Source organism: Nelumbo lutea, chromosome 6 (genome assembly GCF_056320005.1).
Source record: "Nelumbo lutea isolate HS-2025 chromosome 6, American lotus-T2T, whole genome shotgun sequence".
In the NCBI taxonomy this organism is placed as follows: domain Eukaryota; kingdom Viridiplantae; phylum Streptophyta; class Magnoliopsida; order Proteales; family Nelumbonaceae; genus Nelumbo; species Nelumbo lutea.
In genome coordinates, this window is record NC_142689.1 from 20298302 (window position 1) to 20318695 (window position 20394).

Genomic DNA, 20394 nt, shown 5'->3' on the forward strand with positions numbered 1-20394 from the left:
ACACTTTTATCATATTCACAGTACACTTGGGTCCAGTAAAGAAGAAAGAATGGGCCACTTTGTATCAAAGTTGTGTCCTTCTAGCTTTGGTGGGCCTTTCCGGAATGTAAAGCCCACTGAAAAAAACTTGTTCGCTGATTTCTCCTTTCCAACCAAACGGAACCTCTCCCACTTCCTTGTTGGCTCCTTCAGCACTTCATCTTCTCTAGTGTACCGCTTTACACAGAGAGATAAAAATTATCTTTTGTTTTTTTTCTTAATTTTTCTCTGGTAAATGAATGAACGCTGCTGTTCATAGAATTACATTTTTTCACAGTAATAATAATAATAATAATAATAAGAGAAATCAATTAAGAAATGAAGAAGAAGATAACAAATCGGCATTCTCATCTCCAGCGGAGAGAAAATTCTTGACCGCATCCCTCATATCTTCGAACCCATCGGCAACTTCGAAAAACTTGATCACCCTTCGAAGCTCCTGATCCTGAAGATCATCGATAAACGGACGCACAGGAAGTGCGTTCTCAGGCTGGAAAACGTATGCATTCGGATTGTCATCTACAATCACTACCCTCTTCAGATCTCTCCCCACTTCAGACAAGTCCTTCACGAACTTCCCATCCATTTCCTTGCACGAATCTCTGTAGAGCCGATGAGAGATTAGCCTCTTCGGGTCAATCTTATCAAGAACCAGAGACGCGTATTCCTTCAAACCTGCCGTGAACACGACGATCTCGAACTTCCCTCCGATGGCTTCCAACAGCTCATCGATGCCCGGACGCTTCAACACGTAGAAATTCATCGTCTCCCCTCCGATCGACGGCCGCACAATGAAATCGTACTTCTCAGGCGGTGGGTCCGGTTTGGAATGAATCAAAGTCTCATCCAGGTCCAGAAAAATGGTCTTTTTCTCGGGCCATGGCAATGGGGGAAGGTATTTTCCGAATGTGAGTGCCCGACGGACCAGACCCATTTCATTCTCTGGTTGTTGTTCGTCTTCTTGGGGAAACTTCTTAAGCAGATGAAACCCTTGTTTGCGACGATTTGGGGTGCTGATACGAGCGAGCTTAGTAAAGAGCTTGATGAGACGACGCTGGCATGTGAAGAACGAGTTGTTGATCGAGGAGAGGATGACCGACGAGGCCTTCGGGACGCTCTTCAACGGTGACTTCTTCCGGCGACGGCTGCGGCAATCTTTAATGGTTTTGGTCGGAGTTTTCTTGATGACTTTGGACACCATTTTCGCTCTCTGGCAGAGGGATTTTCTTCTGCAGTGTTCCGAGTTCGACAGAGAGAGAGAAGGAAAATAGTTGGGGGAGTTAGGGGGAAAGAGAGAGAGAAAGGTAGTTGAAGAGAGAGGCTGGGGGAGGGTATCAGTTCGGACGGTGACGATCGGCTGGGAGGATATTTGAGCGGTCAATAGTCGCTTGGGAGTTTGAATTTTTGGTTCGGTGCAACGGTACTGAGATCTGGCTCGGAACCGAAGCTAACTAAAACCCTGTTTGGTCGTTTTTGGATTTTCTTCAAATAGAAATGGAGCAAAAATAAGAATGGAACCCGACCGTTGCAATCATACAAATATTTGAATATTCAGAAGAAAATTAGCTGGATAAATAAGAAAACATTTGTAAACGTTGTTTTCTCCAACTAGGGGGATCTTTGGAACCGTGGCCATTTTCAAAAAAGTGGTGCCACATCGGATCCACATAAGTGTTTCAACAAATGCCCATATATCTTATTGTTTAGTTCAGCTGATTATTAAAAAATCAGACATGCCTCGAAAATCGAGACCCCACCAAATCATAAAACACCAAATTTGGTATTTTATGCATCGGTGAACCATTTCCCCCAATGGTTGACTGATGTGTATCCTATGTAGTGTTTACCTATCAGCACATACATGAAAAACAGTGATAAAAATCATCTTACCAAACAGCATGGTACTCACTACCTATGTGGCAGAAGTGTTTTTTTGTGAAAAATGGGTCTCGGAAGCATGGACATTTTTTCTTGAAAATCGGTTCCAAAAAGTACCCACACTTCCAAACACCATGTAGAAATCTCATTATTCAATTTGAATAATTTGTCACATTTATTATCCGATTTTATTTCTTTTATCAGCACCCCTTAATTCTATTTCTCACCCTTTAATAAATAAATAAATAAATAAATACTGTATGAGTTTTCTTTTGGTAGAAATTTTGTGTATAAATTTCAGTAAATCTTCTTTGACTGCTGCCTCCATGTTGATGTTTGGCAAATTTCTGTTTGTCTACCAGTATTTTTAGATTACTTATTTATCATCTGTGTCCATACCACTAATGCATAGGGGTGCAGCCTGGAAACTCAATTTGAATAATTTAGTAATTTACATTGCAATAATAGTAATAACAATAATATACATATTCAAAATATATAGTTATGTTCTACTATAATTTAAATTTTTATTTTAGTTTCAATTTATACATTAAAAACTAAGATTTGAGACTAGAAAAAGGCACCTTTTTAGGAAAAAATAGTGAAACAAGGCACCTTTGGCACTTGGAAACACATAGGTCTCAACAAATTGCTCAAAATAAAAAAAAAAAAAAAGATCACCCTACTTAGACAACTAAGTGCAAAATTATAGCCTTTAGAAGTTTGCGTTTGCGTACAGTTAAAAAAAAATCAGAAAATGAATTGGTTTCAAAAACTGGGAACAGCTCACCAATCTTTTTGTTGGACGACTGGCTGGTTTTTTAACGCATTCTAATAATGGGGGGTATGACTGAACTGGCCAAGGCCCGGGTCATGGTTAAACAGGTCCAGTTTTCTGAGAATTGCATTAATTCCGGTCTTTTAAGCCTGACCCATCCAAACTTTAAAGAATGTTCAATCCAAGTCGGCCCAATTTTCAGTCATACTAATGCAAATTTGCCCCTCAGAGATTGTCACTACTTTAAGATCACACACATGAAAATATTTCCAATTGTTACATGAAACTAAAAATTATTTAACTTGAAGTTATTTAAGTTAATTGCAATCCAAAAACATCAACTCCAAGTTACTTTCTTCTAATTATGTATATATAATAAACGCATATTGTGAAGAAGATGAACTTCAACTCCATGTTTCAATAATTTGCAATGTCCCAATGATTCTTTAGTTGAGATGATCAGTCAGCACCACTCCAAAACAAGTGTAGGATCAATTCTATGGAACTGCAGGCTTTCCATGGCATGGCTAGTTTGAGAAGACGCATATCATGTTGGAATGGGTTTTTGTTTGCTAATGTTTGATTGGTCTAGTGTGGTTAGGACGGCTTTGCAATTTACTTCCTTGACTGATCAGTTTATTGATTTTCTCTTCTCTGACCTGCTGCTGGTTGAGTGAAGGTTCTCCTTTCTGAAATTTTGAGTTGGTTTAATTTTCTGTAGCTTGGTATTTTATTTGGCATGCGAGAAGTGATAAACTTTTTTGCTAATTTGAATCCGTCCCCTTAAAAGCTGTTATTAATTAGGAAAATAAATAAGGTTTTCAGTTTTAATTTCTTGAGGTTGTGATTAATGCTAATAATTCTCAAGATGTTGATTTGATCAGAGAACAGAAAAATATAGGTTTCTTTGGTTTTTGTATTTTGGCTAATGAAAATTCTTTTATTGTAGCTGCATCTTAAGATCCCCTGGAATAGAGGTGTAAAGTGGGCTGTGCCAGGCCGATATTGTATGGTCTATGGGTGGTTCATACAAAGTGCGGGCCATGCCATGCTGGCCCGTGGGCCGTGTCACCCTTTTCGGTGAAAATTTTGGGAGTTGGCCTGGGTCTGCGCCGTGCCGTGGGTCGTGCTGGCCTGTGAGCCGAACCTTGGGCTAGGTTGGGTTGTGCATCAGGCCAAACCTATTTATTTAAAGAAAATGACAAAAAACTTAAAATTTTAATTTTATATATAATTGTGTATAAATTATATATGGGCCATGCCAGACCGTGCCGGCCCGCAGCCACTGGGCGGCACAGCCCGCTTGATCATGCCAGGCCGGTCCAAATTCTTGCTGAACCACGGGCGGCACGGCCCAATGTACACCTCTTCCCTCGAAGAAGAGCTGGGTGTAATTCGCTGTAGAAGAGAGGTGGGAGAATATAATAATTGTGGTCTCTGATTCGAAAATTGCTATTGATACCTGCTCCAGTTGTGGTCAAGATGTTTTTTTGGTCCTATCAGGATAGGGTGGATGATATCTTCAACTTGTCTAAAGGCATGAGTATTCTGGTTAGAGGAAAAGTTTTACCAAGATCTTGATACACATTCTCTAACTGTGAACTCCAATATCAGTAATTCTCTAAAAGATAGTTTAAACTTTATTAAAGGGTCTTTGACGCCATTGTTTAAAGATGCTAATTACTTTTGATTAAGGGGTATCAATGAACTGGTTTTAGATTGGATTCGTTCAGTAACAAGATATATAAGATTGGACTAATCCGGTCTAAAATATTAATTAGATTGGCAAGTCCATTTGTAACAAATTTATATTGGATTGGGTAGGATTAAGCCAATGTCTGATTCATTGATATAAGGTAAGAATATATTTGTTAATGGACCAGGTTTGGGTTGAAACCTATCTAAACCAAAATAAATTTGAACAGAGTGAATGGTCCAGACATTGAATTGGACCGATCCAAATTGATCCAAATCATTCACTGGATTGAATTGGACCTGATCCATTTATAATGGACTCATATTGGACCAAATCCAATCCAATTGACTCTCCTAGTTTTGATGATAATCCAGTCAATGGGCCGGATATTGGTCCATTTCTATCTAATACAATATGAGTTCAATGCAAATAGATTAGATCAGGACCAGTCCAATTCAATGTGTGGACTGTTTTAATTTAGACTCTTTCCAACCAAAACATAGTCCATTGGCACCTGGGTTCCTATCTTCTATCAAGGGATCGGATATTGGTTCAATCACCCAATCCAATATAAATGCACTACGGATGGATCAGGTCCAATCCAGTCTAATAAATATTTTGAATCATCAAGTTTAGACCTGTCCAATTCAATATATCTTATTAATTTGTCCAATTAGTTTAAATTGATTTTGATTTAGACGGCATCCAACCTAAAACTTGTCAATCGACACCCCTACTCCTAGGCCACTATAATCCCGTGAACCAACAACAACCACTGACGATTGATATGGTCCCAGGCAGACAATGGGTGGATAAGGTTCAGTCATTCCATCAACAAAAGACTACCATGTTTGACAATAAGCTTTGCTTGCTATTTGGGACAGTTGCATGTGTTTGATTTTGTAGTCAAGTTTGGCATCACTGACTTGTTGGCTAGGGGGAAATCAGATTTACTCCTCCCGCGTATCACACCAACCTCACAGTATATCACAGCCTTGCATTTGCATTGGGAACATCTTTTCATGAATAATAAAATTAAGTATAGGAAATGTCCTCAATGCACAGTTGAAAGTCTTTGAGATTGGTGTGAGACACCCTCTGTAAAGAGCAAATCCGAATTCAATTTGGGGTTTAGATGGGTTTGGAAACAGGATTTGTACAAGGTTCACCCGCCAACCGAACAGGTTTTATTTTAAAAATGGCTTAGCCTGTTGGTCGACCCATGTAGTATATGTCAATTTTTTGGATCAAGATTTAAAGTAATTGTCAATTTTGTATAAAATTTAGTTTAGAGGGTTCAGAATGAACAGAATATGGAGGGGCTTAGATCACAAACAAGAGGTAAAACGTAGTCCATATCCCTGTGCTTTTGCACCAAACAGACCACGTTTACATTTTTGTTTTTTTGGCTCAGTTTGGAAGGAGTACAAATATTACGTAGAATGCAAAATTTTGTATTTTGTATGTATTTATATTATACATATTTGTATTTATATTTGTAGTGCAATTTCATCTGCATTATAATGGTATTCTTTTCACTTGCGCTCTCATGCGTTGATTTGATTTTAAAGCATTGTTCGGAAGGAGTATGAATACAAATATGTAAAGTGTAAATCTTTGTATTTTGTATTATTTTGTATTGTTTTTAAAATTGGATTGGACTAGATGGTCGAATTGGAAAAATCGGGAACCGGTCACTTGATCGGTTCCATTTTCCTCCAAAACTGCTTTTTCCCTTAAAACCGTTGATTTTGGTCAGCAAACCGCTGAACCAGCTGGTTAACCGTTCGAATTGTTTGAACGGTTTTGACCGTTTTTCATTTTTTTTATTAGAATGAGTTGGTCATTCGGGTTGAACGGTCAGACCGTTCGAACCGATAACTAGACCCCAGACCAGTTCAGTCACCGGTTCGTTTTTTTAAATTATGTTATTTTGTATGTATTTATATTTATACTCTTTCCAAAATGAGCGTAAAAAAGAAAGAAGAGGAGGAGAAGTAGAGGGATGACTGATTTTACTAAAATCAATTCCTATTGATATGGAGAAAACCTACTTTTAGTATACGTAAAATTTGATTGGTTCTGATATATAATTGGCTTAGTAGAGAATACCAGTATTCTACGGTTTGGTTGGAATCAAATTGAACCAGCCCAGCCGCTCAGTTGTCCGACCGGTTCTGATAAATTACGCAACTAGCTGAAATACAGAATTGTATCCAAATTTTAAAGAAGAGTCATGGGATGAAGCATCAATAATGTTGAACGGTCTACGGATTAGATGGTGACGGCTCAAGCATCAACCAAATGAATCAATCTTCTGGTCTATGAAAGTGTTTGGTTTTGTAATTTATAGGTAGATAAGACGACTTTTATGACCCATATATAGAAATTCTCATCTCGGTCCAAACGCAACCTTAGATATGCACTCATCATCAGTCTCTGTTCTATGACCTACCATCTCCTGCATTTTATTGTGGGGTCAGGTTTCAAGTTGAAGAATTGTCGTAAGCATGGCGTGTCCCTGTCACAGCATATCACTTGGCAACAAACTGCATCTTATTAGATGGCTTTATCGAGTGAAGATTGGTTGCCACGTGTTCCACGTTGAAGTTGACACGGTGGTTAGACAATGTCAGTATAGCTTTTGTTTTACCTACAAGGCTACAATATATACACTTTCGTGTATAGTAGTAAATGTGTAATTGCATTTGCACGTAATGTTTTTAAGATAAAATTATTTATAATTCATGGACAGTTTCTGAATGGTTATAATTTATAAGTGAATAGTTTTTAAACAGTTATAAGTGGACAGTTTCTTAAGTGAGAATAAAGGACATATATGCTCTCTTTTATGCCCATTATGTGCTTTGACAAGATGGGTAGAAAATGTCTAATAAAAATTCTAGAAAAAAAAGAGAAATTTGCTATTTTATAGATAGTATAGATATAGATATGCACGCACACTAGACTAGAGGTTGAAATTAGGATTAATTAAGTTGTGTTTGGTAAGAGAGATTATTAGAGGTTGATATTTGGATTAATAAGGCTGTGTTTGGTAAGAGAGATGATTAGATGTTGATATTAAGATTAATTAAGTTGTGTTTGGTAAGAGAGATGGTTTATTGATTTTCCTTACCTTACACATCGATTGGTTTGGCAAATCATTTTGGGAAATGAAAATCTATATTTAGTAAATTGATTTTTCAAAAATCAATAGGGGAATAGGTTGCTTTTGATTTTTCATGTTTTAGGGTTGATTTCAAAGCTGAGGGGGACAATTTTAAGGAATTTTTAAGAAATAATTTTCTTTTATAAAAAAAGTCAAAAACTGAGGATTCCCTTTTTGTTTGGTTCAACTATGATATGGAAAAGATATGATATCCGAAAAACATGTGACAATAAACTAGAATCATAAATACGATAGCACTAATACAAATTATTGCAAGTTTAAATGAGAAAATATTGGTCCACTTTTACTTTGGATTTTACATTATCTTCAGGTTTTATTTTACTTTATCTACCATGCAAAGTTGCAAGCAAACAAAAGGCAAAACATGAAACAAAAATAAATCAAAATTTGCACTGAAACCATTTACACTCGTATACTTTTATATCAGTGTAAATGAAATTGCACTACAAACACACAAATCGTAAGACTTTCTCTTAAGCTCAGTTTGGGAAAAGTATAAATACAAGGTTTAGAAATACCACATGCAAGATTTTACACCGAATACATTTGTATTTGCACTCTTCCCAAATCGAGACTGGTATTTGTTTGAAAAGAGTGCAAATACAAATATGTTCTATATACATATTTGTATTTGCAACTGCAATTTATATTCAGTGCAAAACCTTGTATATGATGCTTAAACTTTGTACCTACACTGTATATATTTGTATTTTCAGTCTTATAGCTTTTTTTTTTTTGTCGAATTCATAATTGAGCCAAAGTAGATAAAGATAATCATGTATAGAAGAATATAATGGTAGACATTTCCCTTGAATAAATTAACATATATAGGAGAGAAATCTCACATGAGAATGAGAATCAGCTGATTACCAAATCAAGGGAATGAACTGTTAATCTTGTGAAGGAGGATTGTTGGATGATGGTGGTGATCAGTGGCGGGGCTCCACTGTCTGATTTGAAAGATGATTGAGATGGACATCTTGATTGGAAATCAATAGTGGTGATTAGTGCACAAATAATGCAAACAAAACTATTAGTAAGATTGGATTCATATATACTTCGGAACTGCAATCGAGATAGGCCACTTCCAATTCTAAAACTCACCCAAACGACAGGTAATCCGTGACTGACAAGTATGATTTGGCGCTTTGTCCCCAAATAGGCACTGTTTAGAAATTTTCTTGAATTAATTTTCAATGACCAGGACATTCCATGAACATCTTAAGCTGTCTAGAAATTTTTCTAATTAATTTTGTTTAGCATCCTAAAGCAGAAAGAAGGAAAAAAAATAGAAGTAAAATTCCTGGTTAGTCTTCAATATGGAGCCCTTCACTTGATAAGGCACCCTTATGTCCATTAGATTGGTGCAAACTGCCAGTGTAAGGTGGGGTATGGCTCATTAAGTGGATTCCAATCTGAGGATTCAAAAGGTAGGAGCCTAAAATTAAATGCATATCCATAAATAGAAATTAAGGAGAAAAATTGCAAATTACAATTAAATTCTCATTTTCTGCTACAGTTTCACACCTTCCATGAAATGGGTCTATCATGACAAATGAGAAGGCAAGAGGTCTGCTTTATGTAGTTTTTCTACATCAACATCATGGGCCTTAAGGCTATGTTTGGTTTGAGAGAAAATAAGAGGGAAACAGAATGCTGAGGAGGCAAAGTTTTTAACAGAATTTGTGAAATTCCTAGAAACTATCCTTCAACTTTCTGTGTACTTTTCTATCAAACCGATCCACCAAATGATCAGAACAAATGAGGTTGGTGGAAATTGGCAACATCCTGTTATAAACCGCCAAAAAAATTGACTTTCATTGCATGGAAACAGTCAGAATTAAAAAAGAAAGGTGAATTTACTTTATTCCTTCATTTCAAATGCTTGATGGGTACCTACTGATTGGGTCAGAAATGGATTCAATTCCTATAGGGTCTTAAATTCATGGACCTAGACAGACCCATTTACAATAAGGTCCGATCCAGACCCTGTTAATCATGGTGGGTAGTCGGGTACCCGTTGCTACCTACTACTACTAACGTTTAGGAGAGCTCTCGTTATTGCTCTCTCCTTCCTCAACATTCATATCTTTTAACGATTTCCATTCAAGTCCTAATAAATCACATTTTGATGAAGAATAACAAATGAAGATATATATATATAGAGAGAGAGAGAGAAAGAGAGAGAGACAGACAGACAGAAAAAGAGATGTCAGTTTGTGACCCCACCCTTCCTCATTTGTTCTCCTTTGTGTTTTGACTTCTGGATCTTCTTGGTTCTTGCCCACTTTCTCCAGGGTTAAATACATGAATTCAATTGATCATTAATTCTCTGACTCCATCATCGATCATTTCTTTATCTTCTGTTTCTTATCTTTGCTGGGTTAGTACAACTGATAGTAGTATAGATGGATGAGATTTCTGGAACTAACACAACCTATGAAAATTCCATGGAGGGAGAAGCTGTAGTGAACTTCAAAGACAATGAAGTAATTCCTCAAAAGGTGGATGATCAGAAAACCGGCAAAGATTCAAGCTCTTGTGTCTCTGTACCTTTCCTGCAGAAGGTCTCTCTCTCTCTCTCTCTCTCTCTCTCTCTCTCTCTCTCTCTCTCTCTCTTCTTAATATGAACTTCCATTTTACAAGTTCAACTCTGCATCGATCTGGCCTTAAAATTTGATTAACCATGTTTGTCACTATTAATTCAAAACGGGTGCAGTTGGTGGCAGAGGTGCTTGCAACATATTTTGTGATATTTGCTGGGTGTGGGGCGGTGGTGGTGAATTTTAGCAGAGACAAAGTGGTGACATTCCCTGGGATCTGCGTAGCGTGGGGACTGGTTGTGATGGTCATGGTCTACTCCGTCGGCCACATCTCAGGCGCTCACTTCAACCCCGCTGTCACCATCGCCTTTGCGACCTGCCGGAGATTCCCATGGAAACAGGTAATGTTTAATTAAACAAGCAATAGTCCGTTGGAGATGGGCATTAATAAGCTTTATAATAATTAGCTTAGTTCAGTTGTAAATCATGATTTTGATGGGATTTGTCACGTCTAATTAGAACATGGCGCAAATTTGCATGGTCAACCCACAGGCAAGCCTCCTCTTCTGGTACAAGGCATATGATCGATCCATGCATTGTTCCCATGAGTGTAAGATTAATCAAGACTACCACACGATCGAGGAGATGTAAGATCTTTTGAGAGCTTCTTAAAAGAGGAAGATAAACTTTTGAGAATTTATTGAAAGATAATGTGGTTGAACAATCATACCTCAGAATTTAAGTATGTTTAAACTTTAAACTGTGACATAGAGACAATCCTAAGAACCTAAGAACCCTACTTTGAAAATTGAAATAAAAGTTCTTTAGAATGTGCTTTAGGTATTTGGTACGTGCCAGGCACCATTAATAAGCCCCCCTTTTCCCTCAAATTGGTGGTTGCAGAAATCGATTCTGCGTTAATGTTGGAGTTAACCAGCTAATATATTAATGAACCACCCTTGGGTTGATAAAAAGTCTTTAGAATTAGAAGGGAAATGGGCATATAAAACTATATATCGACCCATAAATGTATATATGCGCATGTTTCTGTATTTTTTAGTGCAAGTATTTTTGTATATGCATATTAATCTATCTAAACATGTAGGCATATTGTATGTCAAAAATTTTATATTTGAAGGCCCTTCTTTTTTTTTCTAAAGCATGATAAAGATGTTCTTTTACACAAGCCCAATACCTGAATCCAACCCGAAGTTTTAGGATTGGGGTTCAACAACTTGGGTTAGGTTAGGGCTGACCTCAACCCGACTTAATCTGGTCCAACTTCCACCCCTAGTATGAGTGTACCTTCATATGAAACCAAAAGAATAAAATAAAGGAAAGACACTGGTTTACTTTTGACAATATTTTTGATATCCAAGGTTTAAAATATCAATATGATACATGACTAATACAAGAGGTATTGTATGGTTTCAATGATCATTGATATGAAAAATATTGAGAATTTGGCAGTTTAGAAGGGGCACAAATATAAACATGTAGAGCGTAAAACCTTATATTTTGTTTTTATGTTGTATATATATTTATATTTATACTCCTTCCAAAGGGAGCGTTGGGGGGATGGGTATTTCATCCCAACAAACCTATTTTCAAGTACCAGATTAAAAAAAGAGTATCAGCAGCATTCAAACATGTTCCATACTCAATTTACATTTATATAAAATTTTTCAGGCATCGTGCATTTCCGGTATCTTTATTTTGGTGTAAATTACAAACAAAACAACCTTTACACCGTAAAAGCTAAAAGGGATGAAAATATATTTTATTTCTAACTTTTTTTTTGTCTCATTCCGTTTGCCTTTCCTAGCTAGTATGGCAATTGACAAGTAAGTGTTGATGTAGGTGCCGGCCTATATAGCCGCACAGGTCCTCGGTGCGACGCTTGCAAGTGGAACCCTTCGGTTACTATTTGACGGGGATCATGTCCACTTTGCCGGAACCATGCCGACGGGGTCAAACTTCCAGTCACTAGTTATGGAGTTCTTAATCTCTTTCTATCTCATGTTTGTTATCTCCGGCGTCGCAACTGACAACCGAGCGGTCTGTTCTTACTTCTCATCCACATTCTCTACTTGTTCAGTTGTTCAAACCTTCAAACCTTGCGTGGCCCAGGGCCCAGGCTAGAGCTGTCAATGGGTCGGGTCTGGTTCAGAACTGTTTCAAACCTTACTTCTCATCCACATTCTCTATGATAATAATAATTTTATTTTTATAATATAATCTTAATAAAAATTGACAATAAAATAGTAAATTGTTTATATGTTGATAAAACAAGTGTTTTAGCCAAAATTATTTTATATAATATCTATGTAAAATCGACCGTTTTGAACATAAAATATAATAAAATTAAAATAAAATCAAGAGAACTTTATATATTAATAACTATATAATAAAGTTTAGAACAGCAAGAACCAGCCCCAATCCTTTTATTAATTCGGACAAAACCATACAAACCAGAACCAACATAATTGATTCAGTTGGTTTCGTTTAGATCAAACCTGAATTGAACCGGCCGGACTAATTTTTCTATCTTCTTGATCTCTTATGATGTTTCAGGTTGGAGAGCTTGCTGGACTTGCCGTGGGAGCTACCATTTTACCTAATGTGCTCATTGCAGGGTATCTTATTTTATTTACTCACAAGATGGTTTGATCTGAATGGGCTAACATGATCACTATCATTTTCTAGAAATATGACGGTGAAAGGTGTTTGTGCTTTGATTGGACAGGCCGGTATCTGGGGCATCGATGAACCCGGCTAGGAGTTTGGGCCCGGCCATTGTAACAAACCAGTACAAGGCGATATGGATTTATATGGTCGGACCCATTTGTGGGGCGGTGTCAGGTGCTTGGGCCTATAATATTATCCGGTTCACCAATAAACCATTACGTGAGATCACTAAGAGTGGTTCTTTCCTCAAGAGCTTTAGACGAATTACCTCTAATTAAAAATTAACAGAAGGGGTTACTTCCTTTGTTGCAAGTATGTAACCTAGGCAGACACTGGATCAGACCGGATGAGCCGGACTATTCCATATAGCTCTTTAACTGATCAATTTGATATTCTTGTGGTTCTATATCTTTTCATTTTTTTTCTGGGCTACCTTTTTTTTGTTCAAATTGACGTAATCTAAGTAGGATTAGACATGATACCAAAAAAAATTGGGGTTTTTATAGGTCAGTCCACCCCTACAAATCTAGAGCTCCACTCTAGGGGTGGACTGAATCTTGACCATGGATTGATGTCAAATACACGGACAGGATGCGGTTTGTAGGGGGGCTACTAGTAGATTAGGAGGGGACTGCAATTCAGATTTCTGAGGGGGATTGCAGTCCAAAAATTAAAAAAGAATAAAAATTTTTGGACTGCACTCCCCGTCAGAAATCTTTTTTGCAGCCCCCTCCTAGTCTACTAGTAGCCTCCCTATAAATCACATCCTACCCGTGAATTTGGCATCAATCCATGTATTTCTAGTATCATAGATTTTTCCACTTATTTAACTTAATCCATTTTATAGTGCAAACTTTGTTTTCCGCCCCTTTTTATTTGTTCTTGTAGTAGAAGGAAAACAAAAGTTTTCACTTTCATGTGAAAGAGAAGAATATATAACTCAGAACTTCCATCCCTTCTACAATGGCATTGAAAAGGAACATTTCAGCTCCATGGGGTTACATAACGGGGACAAGATCTGCAGATCGGCTTGCCCAGTATGACGAATTTCATTTACATCGTGCTTGGATTATGACTTTGGCCGATTGAAATTTTAACAATTTCCGAGCCAACCCAATCCAAGTTGTGGGAAAACAGTTGATAGAGATAAATTTTGCTCCATTTTAATTGCATGGAGAACAAGGGTTTGGAATAAGAATCGAAATAGTCCATGTCATGTGGTTGGATGGAATTGGAATCCAATTCCTCATTGTTTTGAAAAACCCAACGATTAACTGTTTGACCCAAGAAACAGTCAGACTTCTGGGTCCAGTTTTCAAGTGGACCGCTTTTTCTGATAAAGGGGATCGAGAGATTGAAATTAGATCTCAGATCTGAAATCACTGCTGAGAGAGAGCTGCGAGATCTTAGTCACCGCTGCTCTCTTAACGTCGCCACCCACCACCATTGGAATATATACTCACCAATCTATACCGACCATCCAATAGGAATTGGGATCTGCTCCTCACACGGCGCCTCACAGGCATATCCCACCATGTATTGGGAACATTTTTCATAAATAATAGCATATAAATACGAGAGATGTTTCCAATGCACGGTGGGATGTGCCCATGAGGTCGGTGTGAGGCGCCATGAGTGAGGAGCAGATCCGGTCCCATCCAATACTAGTACAAATTATTAAATTAGTAAAGAATGTTTTTTTAACGATGGCACATCACACATCACCAGGAGATAAATTAGCAAAGAAAGATTTGATGCCTTATGGTGAGGAAACAATAAAAAATAGTTAATACCCACTCATCAGAAGAAATTGAATGTAGTACCTAGAGCATAATAAACATTATGGAATTCCTTATCTACAGGGTGAAGAAATTTCACACAATGAAAAGATTGTTAATCCAAAGTCGATGAAACCTGTAATTAACAGTAAAATTCTACCAAGATTCACATGCTGATCTTTAAATTTACAAAAAAAAAAAATCACAGAAAGAACTTTCTCATTCCTTATTAGGACTACAATAATATACAGACGTGCATAAAGTATTTCCAGAGTTGAATCATACGGGAGTGGGTGACATCTAGAGAAAATCAGCTTCATTAACATCAAGCAGTGCAACCCTACTTTGGCTCTTTGGGGAAATGGAGCTTGATCAACATAGGGAGTTCAGCCAATTCAACCTGGGACTTGCCCAATAATATACTCCTCAATTTTTCATCACAGTTAACTAGGTTCTTGTTGTTTGGATCCTGCAAAAACATAACATATTGAAATTACTATCATCTCATATCAATTAGTCTCTTTTTGATAATTCCTCTCATGGCAATTTCTTGACAAGCATATATTTATCCAATTCTTAGAAAACTTAACTACTTAATTGGTGTTAAGGTTGAAGGAGAAAACACAAAATGCTCTACCACTTGCCTCTCAAAAATCAAAATCAAGACAACTTCAATATATAAGAATGCTTTTAGTGCGTGACCAATAGGTGTTGAGATTTTATTAACACCACCCATTTGATTATCACCGAGAACTTTGGTCTTTATAGTTTATATTGATTCATGACTAGGAATAGTAAACTTATATAGAATTATAAACGTACAAAAAAACAATTTATGAAACCTATAACAGTAACAGTTTAATGCACTGACAAACCTGTGAAATCTTTTGACAATCATACCAGGCACCAAAGCCGAAAGTGGCTCAGCCTTTTTTTTCCCCAAATTTATCCATATGGTTCAACATCAAAACCACACGAACCATCAATTTCTCATTGAACCACATTGTGGTCTAGTACTGAACCTCTGATTCAAACAAGTTCAATGGACCAGCCTGGTCCATTTCTGGAAAAAAATAATGCAAGAACCACCGTAAGCATAATGCAATGCTAGTCGAGACCTGTGCAACCACAGGCTTTGTTAAGGGAAATTAAAGCAGAAAGAGCCCTATGACATTCCCAACTGAGTTGGATTAAGCCAGTCCCAGTCCAACCCAAGCACTTGTTAAACTCTGATGTATGGTAATCTTCCAACTTCAGCTTCCACCATTACCCACAGCCTCCTTAAAAATTTACTCACTAAAAGACACAACAATAAGCATTTCAGTTCAGCCACTTCATTTGGTTACCAAATGGTAGGCTCAACAATTTCCAAATGAAGTATAATTTGAGGCATGATTTAAAGAATAAAAATTTAGCTTTGTATAAACAGGAAAGCATTGAAGTTTTTCATTCTCAGAAGCCATGTTCATGAAAATTTCTAAAGATAATGATTAGTGTGAAAAATAAGGTTCCACATGGACCAGATCAATACAGCTCTTTTTTATTTTACTTTATGAAAACAAAATGTTGGCATGAAGAAAAGAAAAAGATGGAGGGATAGGAGGAAGAACCTGGAGATTATTCTTTTTTATGTAGGACCAGACATGCATAAAACAACCCAATCGAGAAATCTGAGACCGGCCAACAAACTCCCGGAGTGTTGAGGGTAAATTAACAAGATCAATCAGATTCGCAAGTTTCCTTGGGTTCTCAGTAATAGCCTTCTTTACCTTCTGCGGCAGCATCTTTAACTGCAATTCAAACCAGTATGTCATGCACAGTTTCCTTTACATAAGGAAGAAGAACAGCATCTTTGCTCTATAATGGCTGTAAACAGGTCACGTTCAGATTAAATCTACTATATTTGAATTCTATTCTATTAATATTTAATATTCAAACCCAAATGGAAATGCTTTTTATAAAAATAAATTTCTACAACTTTAACAATATAAGCTTTTGATAAAGAAATAGGCTTGTCTCTAAATGTACATGAAATGTAAATATATTTTTTTATTTACTTAAATGTCTTAAAGCACTAAGCTGCCTTGAGAAGAAATATACATAATTCAAACATTATTGCAATAAGAACAAACGTTACCACATGTTGTAACCTTGTATTATTGAAGATAATATTTCATGGCCCCATAAATTATGAAATGCACAAAAAAAAAGTTGTCTACAACGACTTATAAGCAGAAAATGCATGAAGATGAAAATTGTGTGAGAGAATGAAAGGGCAAAATGTATGAACATTCAAGTGTGAAAATTATAGTGCTTGGTTATTGAATCTTAATTGTTTCTTAAGACTAATAGATAGATTTTCATGACAACTCTTTAGGGTGATCTAGTCATATAACCTGAAGGCTTTTAAATAAAAAATAACTGATGTAAAGGCTTATTTACTTTTTTTTTTTCACTTTAAACATATTAGGTGCTAACTTACTCAAAGACACCTAAAAATATGAGAAACTTCTTAAAAAAAAGTATAATATGTGAATAATTTGGATATCAAAAAACAGAAATTCATTACTTTTTTATCCACTTTATATATAAAAATATTAGTATATTTGTAAACATGCATGATTTTGCAACTGATTTTGCTTGAAGCTCTTCCCTTCTCCTCCATGCCATCTTTGCAGTTACATACGTGATTGATGATTCAGAACAGCCCACATCAGCACCATACATTTGATCCTCTTCACTCATCACTGTGTGAGAATATGGATACCCCTGCTAGGCATCCATTATTATTACTATTTCATTAAAAGTAAATGTTAAAGGGGTTGTTTCTCTTTGAAAAAATCCATCCTCTTCCCCTTTCTCTCTGTTTGAACTCTTCTAACTGTTTTCTGAGTCTGCTCTCATTATTCATGTAAAAAGGGTTTTACCTTAGCATTTACAGGAGATCAGATCTGCTGGCACCTTGCTTCAACGAAGTGGTGGTGGATGTCAGTAACAGGAGTTCCGCATGCTTCAATGCAACAGCAGCAGCATCAGGTGGTTGCATCTACCAGTGAAAGGTGGGGAACTAGAGCAGAGAAGGAAAGGGAAACAGTGTGTGTAGGAAGAGGGAGGAGAAGAGGAAGGTGTTTTGTTCAAAGAGCCCCTTTAGCTTTTAAGTTATGATTTCCTAAAACATAAAAATAATAAACGGTATTCTCACATGATTAAGAGGTTAAAACATGTGAAATAAACAGCCGTTAAAACAGTTAAACATCCATCAAATGCAGCTACTCCTAATTCAAAGGATAGAGAGTGGACAAATGCACAAAGTTTGTGCACAGCTAGCGGTGAGTAACAGAGGAAGGAAGATTGAGAGATCATATATCAATCCAAAAGACAAAAATAAAGAAAGAATCTGCAAGATTTATTGTTCACTAACCTCATAAAGAGACAGAGAGAAAGGCTTCAAACAGAACCTTCTTCAAGGATTCAACTGAGAATGGGTAGTTAGAGAGCAGAGAATATAGTGTAGAAGCACAGGGAAATGAGAAATAGTGACGATCAACTAGTTGTTGCATAGCAAATGAAAAGAGAATGAAAGATGTTGCCTCCCTGTCAGTAGGGATGGACACAAGCCAAGCTTTTCATGAGCTATTCGAGCTTGGGTCATGAAAAGCTCAACTCCACTCGGTTTAAACGGTGCTTTGAGCCAAGCACAAGCCCAATATGTAGGCTCATTTGCTAATCAAGCCATGCTCAAGCCTAATGAAGCTTGACTCGTGAGGCTCGCGAGTCTAATCGAGCTTATATTATATATAATATTTTCAAATTTTTTTATATATCATAACAAATATTTTTTATATGTATAATAAGAAATAATTTATATATATATATATATATATATATATATATATATATAATTTTTTATTTTTATATGAAGCTTGGCTCACTGTCGAGCTCAAGCTGAGTCAAGCTCAAACATACAAGCTTTTTAGTTAAGCTGAATTAGAACTCATGTCTCTAACTCAAGTCGAACTCAAGCCCAAACTCAAGCCTGATTTGTTTTGCAGAGTCAAGCTCGAATAGTCAGATATTCAGCTTGGATCAGCTCAAATCCATCCTTACATGCAAATATAACAAATAATGTAACCAAAAACAGTTGAGTAGGGATGTGAACGGGTCAGATTCAATATGAGTTTCCCCCTCACCCTAATCCGACCCTCTAATGCTTTCACCAAAACCTGATCCATAGTCTTTCAATTCTATCCCTTACAGCACATTTTCTAAACATAATAACATTATTGGAATTTCCCAATTCAGTTGATGGCTCCAAGTTCAACGCCTCACTTCATTCAATGCAAAGAAAGAAAAACTAAAACAAATATGAAAAGAAAAAACTAAAAATTTTGCTGTGTTTGGTTTGAAAGAAAAGGTAGGGAAATATGTACCAGACTAGCAGTTTTCCCTACCTTCTCTTTCAAACCAAACGCAATCTTAAAGTTATTGGTTAGAAACAATGTTTAGAGAACCGTACCGAGCATAAAAGGGATACTGGGAGAGGTTCACATTCACAGATCAAAGGTCCAATCGGGGTCAAATCAGATATAAAACCATGATGACGTAATAAGTAATACAAACAACATTTCAAACCTTCAATGTTTAGTTCAACAAAATTAACTATGTATATTTTATTTCAATATCTAACTAAAATTAAGAAAAGAATCTTAGCAATCACACAAGTATTCAATAATCTGAATTCAATAATTAAAAATTTATAATGGCATTCTACAAACAATTTTAAACTTTGTCATTCAACAATTTTAGAATTAGAACATGTATACAATCAATTTTAAAAGTTGCACTTGCATACAAACAATTTTAAATTTTAAAAGCTGCATACAAATAATTTTTAAGTGGCATTCTACAAACAATTTTAGATTTGTTTTATCCAAATCTAAACCGAAACATGAACACAAACAATTTTAAATTTTTAAGACCACAGTTTGTTGTTGAACATCCCATATTTCTCCGAATTAGATATTAATGATTTTAAAATTAAAAAACACAAAACAGAGAATAATGAGAGAAAAAATGGTGTTGCCGCCACTAACCTTTAGTGAGATACCCAAGCTAGCCTCCACGAATGGAAAGAGTGGCTTCTTTACACTGCAACGAGTGAGACACAGAAGCCCAGGGCAACCGCTGACCTTCACTTGGCGTGGATATCGCAAGCTTGGGTGGTTAAACAGGGCATTTGACGGTGGAGACACAATAACGGAATGGGAAAAGGAGGAGAAGGAGGAGGAGAAGGAGGAGGAGAAAGAGGAGGGAGAGAAGGAGAGATGACACACAGCTCGCAGGTTACCGTGAGGACAGACAATAAGGTGAGACACAGAAGACCGAAGAAGAAGAAGAAGAAGAAGAGGAGGAAGAAGGGAGAGAGAAGTTTATCACAAAAAGAAAAGAAGGGAGAGAGAAAGAGAACAGTGGCGATGGCGATTTCGAGTTTTAGAACATGGAAAGAAGACAAAGTGAAAACTGAAAAATGAGGGTTTTGTACTCTTGGCTTTAGAAGTTTTAGGGTCCGTTTGGTTAAGGTCGGGATAGGAATCGGAATCGAAATCTCTTAAAATCAGAATTGGAAACGCCTATTCCTAATGCCTGTTTTGTATTATTATTGTTATATTATTTTTACATTATTGTTAATTTACTAATAAAATAACATATTATTGTTTTGTTATTATTTTATCAATATTTTTATTACAAGTTTGTTAATATTGTATTATTATTTTATTAGTATTTAATAACTGATATTTAGTATA

At 36.5% G+C, this 20394-nt stretch overlaps 3 protein-coding genes across 3 annotated transcripts; 1 reads left to right on the plus strand and 2 right to left on the minus strand.

Annotated features, from left to right (window-relative positions):
- Window positions 1-226: 226 nt before the first annotated feature.
- Window positions 227-1381, minus strand: LOC148847800 (uncharacterized). The gene has a single exon (XM_088952328.1). It carries the CDS (start codon window positions 1238-1240, stop codon window positions 347-349), a length of 894 nt encoding a protein of 297 aa, XP_088808454.1. The 5' UTR covers window positions 1241-1381; the 3' UTR covers window positions 227-346.
- An 8384-nt stretch (window positions 1382-9765) lies between these two features.
- LOC148847801 (aquaporin NIP1-1-like) lies at window positions 9766-13223 on the plus strand. Its single transcript, XM_088952329.1, has 5 exons — window positions 9766-10148; window positions 10301-10525; window positions 11985-12182; window positions 12699-12760; window positions 12871-13223. Exons 1-5 carry the CDS (start codon window positions 9990-9992, stop codon window positions 13088-13090), a joined length of 864 nt encoding a protein of 287 aa, XP_088808455.1. The 5' UTR covers window positions 9766-9989; the 3' UTR covers window positions 13091-13223.
- Window positions 13224-14702: 1479 nt separating this feature from the next.
- LOC148847802 (SWIB/MDM2 domain superfamily protein) lies at window positions 14703-20100 on the minus strand. Its single transcript, XM_088952330.1, has 3 exons — window positions 19684-20100; window positions 16201-16380; window positions 14703-15059 (listed from the first exon to the last, which is right to left on the minus strand). Exons 2-3 carry the CDS (start codon window positions 16372-16374, stop codon window positions 14931-14933), a joined length of 303 nt encoding a protein of 100 aa, XP_088808456.1. The 5' UTR covers window positions 16375-16380; window positions 19684-20100; the 3' UTR covers window positions 14703-14930.
- Between the last annotated feature and the right edge of the window lie 294 nt (window positions 20101-20394).